Source organism: Sabethes cyaneus, chromosome 2 (assembly GCF_943734655.1).
Source record: "Sabethes cyaneus chromosome 2, idSabCyanKW18_F2, whole genome shotgun sequence".
NCBI lineage: Eukaryota > Metazoa > Arthropoda > Insecta > Diptera > Culicidae > Sabethes > Sabethes cyaneus.
This window is the reverse complement of record NC_071354.1, coordinates 171,297,664-171,305,519: the sequence shown is the minus strand read 5'-3', so window position 1 is coordinate 171,305,519 and position 7,856 is coordinate 171,297,664. Positions and strand designations below refer to the sequence as shown.

The following is a 7,856-nucleotide window of genomic DNA, read 5'->3' as shown; positions in this document are numbered from 1 at the left end:
ATTCACGCTTCGGTTCTTTGGAACCGATCATCCACCACATCAAACCGACGTTATGATTTGTTCTTTTGCCGGGCAGTAGAGCAATAAAAAAGTAGTCTCTCTATATATATTTATTTCAACAAACTGCCGAGAAATAAAAAATATTGCTTCCTGCTGCGGTAAAATTTTTTATCAAGCAAAAAAATATACTATAGGTACCACTTTATACTACTTTTTGGAAGTAAATTTTTGTTTTGTTATGGGTATAATTTTTTTTCATGTAATCGAAAAATTTCTAATAGAAAGGTCACGAAAACAGGTGAACTGACAACGATGGAATATAAATTAAACTAAAAGATGTGTTGACTATTGATTTTTTTCGAAGGCGGATATATTACATAACCGTGAATGCCTTTAACGCAATGCTCACCTAAAAAAAGGATGGTCGTGAAAATGCCGCAAGTCCGGAAGGGGGCACATTGTTTTCCCGTAAAATACGTAGTGGCAAAAGGAAATTTATAATACTTCCGGTAAAAGTTCCGGTGCCGTGTTGTGAAGCTTGTATACGTCCCACAAAATAGGGTTCCTTGGTTCAAGCTATGAGTGAGTGAGCGAGCAGAATCACCGATTTGTGTTCGGAGGGAGGAAGATGTGAAAAGTCATCTTTCGAATAAGTACGCTTTAGCTCCCGTTCGGAGCTTTGGATTAACAACTAACTTTACTTAGTTATGTTCAAATCAGTCGTATTTAGTAATTTCTTAACGATAATATTATAGACGGATTTCACGCCAATTCGACCAAAGGTTGGCGCGACCCTCTCAGAATTCAATTACACTTCGTGTGTGTACATTCAAGTCTTTTTTTACACGGTTTATTTTTACGAATTTTGAATTAACCCGTTTTTTTATGACGATTTTTGAATCAACACGGTTTTTATGACGATTTTTGAATTAACGCGATTTTTTTACATCATTTTTCGAATTAACGCGTCTTTTCAGCGATTTTTAAATTCGGGCGGTTTTTTTGGTAGTTTTGAATTAACGCGTTTTTTTTAAACGGTTTTATTTTATACGGCACGTATCCCCCGTGTAAAAAAAGACTTGAGTGTATAGAGTTCATGTACATAAGCAACTTTGCATACTTAGTGTTTGCAAAATTGGTCTAGACTAACTTTTGGAAAAGGCTTAATTTTTTTTTCCTTTTCTTAATAAAAAATGTAACTCGAAAATTATAGCACCTACAAAAGAAATATGAGTGACTTTTAGGAAATTTTCTGAATTTTCATAAAAAATGCTCATTTTAGTGTAAAAATTCATTTTAATTTTTTCAGTATTTTTTTATGAAAATTCAGAAAATATAAAAGTCACTCATAGATCATTTTTATGTAGTTGCTATAATTTTCGGAAATACTGAAATACCATTTTTTCCGGTAAGGACTTGAAAAAGTTTTTGTCAGAAAAACTTTTTTCCCTTCAATTGAACCTTCTTGTATGCAATGTATGGAAGATTTGTAGGCCACATAATTGTCTATTTTTTTGGATGCCAGAAGGGCATTGGGTTAAAAGGCCACTGCGACAGTCTTAATGATCGATAATGAAAGCTAATGACCGTTTTGGGATTAAGGCTCCATACCTGATATGGAGTAAGAAGGAAACTTCCGTAGAAGTTGTGTCTTTTGTTAAACCATCATATCACTGCAATTTTTTATCTAATAACTTTTTTGAAATCATTCCAAGAAAATTCAAAATTGTGCAAATTTGATTTACGACATATAAAACAGACGACGAGATAGACGAAACTGTGTAATTTAATACACTTAGGATATAAGATGATATCTATTGCGATTGCGTTTGAATAGATGACATAACCTTGATCTATCTATCTTTCTTTAATATATTTCCTTAAACTCTAAAACTATTAAAACAGTCAAAGAGGCGAAGGTAGAGCTAACTTACTTTCAATTTTATTAAACCAATTACAACGACACATTAATATTAAGATAGAATCTTAACTACTGAAGTATTTCCCATGCTGCAAATTTTCCTTTTTTTTACTGGTAGGCTAGTGGATTTTTTATATCCGACAAATTTTAGCACTAAATTATGATGATACCAATGAAATAAACAGTCGCATTTATCGGAAAATTACTGGTGCCATTATCAATAATGACGTGGTGCCTGTCCTGGTATAGTTCGTCTTTGCTTTGTAGAATTTCATTCGAGGGTTGGTTCGTCTCAAGTTTGTCTGTTCAAACAATGACTACGGGATTTCTTTAATGGCTATCGTCGTTAGTGTCAGGTGTGTGATGGAAAGCTGCACTTAGCCACAGTCGAAAGTACCCTTGAGGGGAAAACAAGGCAGGTTTACAATATATTTTAAAAGCATACTCAATAACATATCGATCAAGCAAAGGAGCCACCTAATTATTTAGTATCGTAGCTGTGAAAGCTTGTAGGTTGACACTGATGGAAGCAGTGACCATGCGTCCCCATTCTCGTTTAAACCGAAGGAGTCACTTTACTAAAAACTGTTGAAGTGTATATTTTATTGTATATTTTACCCGTTTTGCTGCAATAAATGAAAGTACATGTTGTTTTGGATTTTGCATTTATCATTTTTCCTAAAAAACATTAAATAAATTTGTTTTCTATCACTTTTTACCATCGGACGTTACATTATTTGCGTACTTCTGTAACTGAAACTTACATTGTGCCTTTGATTCAAATTCCCTCAACGGCTTACCACAATATCGTGCCAATAAAAGCGAACTCTAAAGTATCCTATTTTCGTTCTCTCGTCTGACGTTCACAGGTTCAGCTGCAATCCAATGCAACACCATCATCATCAGTATGGCCATCGTAGGAATCGAGTGGACTGAGTGGCACATATTGGTGCCAAGTGGAACAGGAAAAGAGCAAAACGCGACCAGTAGTAGCTAAATGTACCTATTCCAACTCGACTCACTCACACCGAGAAAACCGGGCTGTAAGCACCCACCAGGCTTCCACCGAATAACGAGCTTTTCCGGGCACTTTTAACGGATTGCTCCTTCTTATGCCGACGGCACCATAAGCCTCCAGAGTGGTAGAAGAAGCAGAAGGAACATTGTACAGTGAGGCAAGAGAAAAAAATCGCCTGTTGAACGCCTGTGCTCGTGAGACCGTTATATATCGAGCTGCAAGCCACCTGTAGCCGAAGTAAAAGTGTGAAGTTGGGTGTATACCGTAAAACTACACAGTACGGTTACTGGGCGGAAAAGCAAATGTAAAGCTCCCTACCTACCGGCTACCGACAACGTCGTTCACATAACACATAGAAACAGTGGTGGAAGGCAGCATTTGCGTGCGGAAACAACAGACTAACCATGGCCGTTTCCGTCGAAGAAGCGATTTTCAACGCACTGCGAGGGCATCACAACGAGAAAACGAAGCTACCGGCACCGCGCATTATAAAGATTTATGTTGCAAGTTTGAAGGAAGGTAAGCCATTACTCACACATTGGTTGGATTTTGCTACACCGGCCGGTCTGTTCTAGCACCTGGCGCAATAACGTAGCTGCGCTTCGGCTCGTGTGTTTCGTTCGTGTTGGGTTTTATTAGATGACTATCCGGTGAGGAAATGTGATATTTTACTTGGCCAGGTTTCTACAGCAGGCGCAAATATTCTTTTCTTGTGGAACGGTGCCATAAGCTCAGCTAAACTCATAAAGTGTGGTTCGTTTTGCTCACTTGATATTTTATAAATGGATATGCTGAGAAGGGTTCCGGCAAATTGATAGGTATATTATCGTCGGTAGTTGTTGCCCCATTGCAGAATTAATTCCCGGCTTAATACTGTTTGAGATTGTCGAGTAACATGATATTTTCATTATAACAACGAACTGGGGAGGATCAGCGAACGATGATGGGTTTCTTCCGGCAGAAATATGGTTTGCAACGAAATGGATCGGTAATTCTTGCATTGAGCTGCACTTATCTGATCCTGTCCTGTCAATTTAGGATGTACCACTTATTAACATATTCTCAAAGCCTCAGAAAACCTTCACAAAAAATAAAATATGGTTCAACTAACCTGCCAATATTAAGACTATTTTGCAACTCAGAGCATTAAACAATATATTCTATAAGTTTTATTACTGTTTGGGTTATAAATTTCACTACATACCTACTGAGATTTGTTCACAATTACAATTCACCAATATATTTTCAGTTTATCTCGATCGATTTTTCGATTTCTTTCCGGCTATTACACTCATCGGAACACTTGCCAAAGTTAACTTGATGCATATGAAATTTTGACTTTCCTTCCGGAGAGTTATTTCGAAAGATATTATAATGATATTACCTAAACTGTTCACTTTAATTGATTGGAAAAATTTCAAATCGTTTCAATTATAATCGCGAATCCACTGCAGTCGTTTGTCGACAAGTAACCAAGGCAATGGCGCATAGCCCTGACGGTGACCTAAATAATTGAGCATAAAATTAACTAGATCCTGTGCAGCGATTAAAGAAGACCACGCAAAACTAGATATTTTCTATTATTTTAGAATAACGACCTTTGCTGTTACTACCAACTCTTCTCTCTCTCTCTCTCTCTCTCTCTCTCTCTCTCTCTCTCTCTCTCTCTCTCTCAAAAAACAAAGCCATTCAAACTGTTTCATTCGAAATGTTGCCAAAAAATGAAAACAGAACAACATTATTCCTTTTGGGTGTAAATTCTGTAATAGCATACTATTCCAATACTACTATTATTGTATGTGTTTTGAATGTGTTTGTGTTATCATAGCAGGTCTCTGTAGATCTTAACGACATCGTGTTATCTGTTACTGGTTGCAAAATATGATGATTTGTTCAAAAAGAGTATTTAAAAATCAATTATGTTCAATAACAAAAAATAATCTTTCATTAATGGCACTCCGGAGGAACTTCGGAAAAAATCAATTGAATAGAGTGTTACTTTTTGATAAAATATTCTATAACTCATTAAAGATGTTAAAACTTTTTTGAAACGATGGTTCTACAATTGATGGAGGGACGGTAGGGGAAAGTAATGAAAATTTTTGGGAAAGAGAGGAAAGGAAGGGGGGGGGGGTGGTAATTGGTAGCTACGTTTAACAAGCTGTCGTTGTGACTCCTACCTTTTGTCCAATGCTGCAAGGTGAATGGGTCGAACCAAGCTATAATCAGAGATTATGTCCGGATTCGAACCCACGGCACCCGCCAGGGCGTGTGGCTCGCTTGTACCCGTGTACCTTTGAATCATAGAGGCGCTGGACAAAAGGAGACTGCGCAACCCCCCTTATTAATGTAGCGACGTATCTGGTTTCGGGTTATTTTTAGACACACAAATTGTACCTCTTCCTCCTTCTACTGTAGAAACCACCGACCGAGAAGTTTTAATCTAACTTGTTTTTACTTTCAGGACAACGACACTATGCAGGCCCTTACGACTTGCAAGATAGTGCGCATGACGCTGTTCGTCTGTCAGTGTGTTAGACGCGATTCTCTGCGCGGGTTTTCGGAGAAAGGCTCCGTTCCTAAGAAATTGGCCAAACTCGTGTTTTTAGTCTTTGACCTTGAAATGCGGTCAGGCATTAATATTAATATTCTTATTTTTTTGGTGGGTGTTGTGGGTTCGAATTCGGTTATAATTTTTCCAGTCTTTCCCAAAATTTGCATTACTTTCCCTTACAGTTCCTGCATCAATTGTAGAACCATCGTTTCAAAAAAATATTAATACATACATATTAATGCCTGACCGCATTTCAAGGTCAAAGACTAAAACACGAGTTTGACCATTAAAGATGCATTTTAGTGATAAATAGTCTTCAAAGAAACTGTGTATTTTAATCTACTAAATAACTAAATAGAACATCTAAAAGCAATAAAAATAATCGTGTGTACAGCAATAACTTGCAAAATGAGCAGAATTGATTTTTACATGCTCTTTTTAAACAACTCATTGTGTTTCGCAACCTGTAAGAGATAAATAGTTACAATAACCAGTAAAGTTGCTTATTTTAGTATGCTCTGCAACTTTTCTGGATGATTTTTTTTTTGCAAAATGCAAAATGGATGCAAAACAATGACAAAACTTTTGTAGTAAGGGGATATCGTTGTGGTTGGGTTACCTGTCAGCATTCGCCTACAGCTTCCATTTCAAAAGGAATTTTGAAAATCTAAAATATTTTTAAACAATCTCGTACTGATTTCTTGAAAAATCATAAAGTTATAAACATTTACGTAAAGACAAAAAAGTTGTCAAAGTAGGGCCATGTTTTACCGTTTGAATCACTTATGAAAATCGAAGAAATATGTATTCAAACTCAATGTTGAATGAATTCCGTAAAAATAGTATATGGGCTCTACATTTCTACAAATATTTTATTTTTAATAACAATTTTTACCGAAATTTTTACAAGATCATGATCTGTACGTGTGGCGAAACTCACAGATTTGTTCAAAATCACTGATTTTCCATCCCCGGTGATGTATTTGAATTGCGAACAAACAGCAATAGACCTTGTAGAATGCAATGTTTAGTACTTTGATCCCTCGGATCCCTCAGCTTGGGTAAATAGGAACGTTATACAAATTTAATAAGCATTGCTTCAATCACACTCCCTTACCTAATTTTTCCCTCTTTTCTACTCATATCTTGTCTCACCCTGAGATACTATTAACACTTTTATTTCATTACATTCTTCGTCCGTTCTCCGCTTATTGACTACCGATATACAGTGTGACACATATATATTCGAACAAAAACAAAGCCATATATTTTTGCAAATAAAGGCTCTATCTCGAATTTTAGTTTCATAATTTGTTTACCCATAGATACATACGGCAACAAACAATCAATGCTTTATTAAATCGTTTTTTGCCTGGATAACATGCTTCAAACGCTTTTTGAAGTCGTTACATGCGGCACGCACTACTTCCATCGGAATATCATCCCATATCTCGTTGATAACTAACTTAACTAACTAACTTAATATTTATAATCCTTGAGCTTCTGCTGCATGTACTCCCATATACAAAATTCCAGTGGGTTCAAATCAGAAGATCTTGAAAGTCATTCCTTTTTCGATATGAAATCCGTCAGATTGGCTTTGCACCATGTCTGCACAAGATTTGCAGTCTAGGCTGGAGCTCCATCCTGTTGAAAGCAGTAATATTCGTTACCATACATTTCCCGAACGTAAGACACCAAATTTTGTTCTAAGACCATTTCTAGATAGTATTTTGCATTAACTTTCACATCCTTGTCATTAAATACAAGAGGAAGTTTCCCTTTCTTTTACATGCCTGCCCATACTATGAACGCTGATGAATTTTGGTATCGTGGTACATTACGTTTGTGCTTTGGATCGTTTTCCTTTTTGAACAACCTTTTTAACTTCTGCAGTTCGAACGCTTCGTTTTCTTCCGTTTTTTTCGGTTTACAACAGATCCCGTCTCGACAAATCTTTTTAGTGTATAGTATACAAATCCTCTTTTTATGTCGAGATGTGTGAGGACACGGAAAATAGTGCCGCATGTAGCACTGTTTCAGAATTTATTACCAACGACCGTAACTCAAACATGGTACGTGCACACCGAACGATACAAAATACGAAATTGAAACTACGTCAAGTAAAACTTTAGTCATGATGACACACGCATGGTATTAGTTTGATTGTAATAATTGTATATGCTGTTGCAAGCATAAACTGGTTTTGTTCGAATATATACGACGGATTTCACGCCAACTCGTGTATGGAGTTGGTAGCACCCTCTCAGAATTCAATGAAACTTTGTGTGTGTGTGTATAGAGTTCATGTAAATAAGCAACTTTGCATACTTAGTTTTTCCAAAATTGGTCTAGACTAACTT

At 36.5% G+C, this 7,856-nt stretch overlaps 1 protein-coding gene across 1 annotated transcript in view; it reads left to right on the top strand.

Moving 5' to 3' along the window:
• Window positions 1-3,343: 3,343 nt before the first annotated feature.
• LOC128736342 (protein qui-1) overlaps window positions 3,344-7,856 on the top strand; it is an 84,542-nt gene continuing 80,029 nt past the window's right edge. The window contains exon 1 of the mRNA XM_053830819.1: window positions 3,344-3,458. Coding sequence (XP_053686794.1) covers window positions 3,344-3,458 — 115 coding nt within the window. The remainder of the gene's footprint in view (window positions 3,459-7,856) is intronic.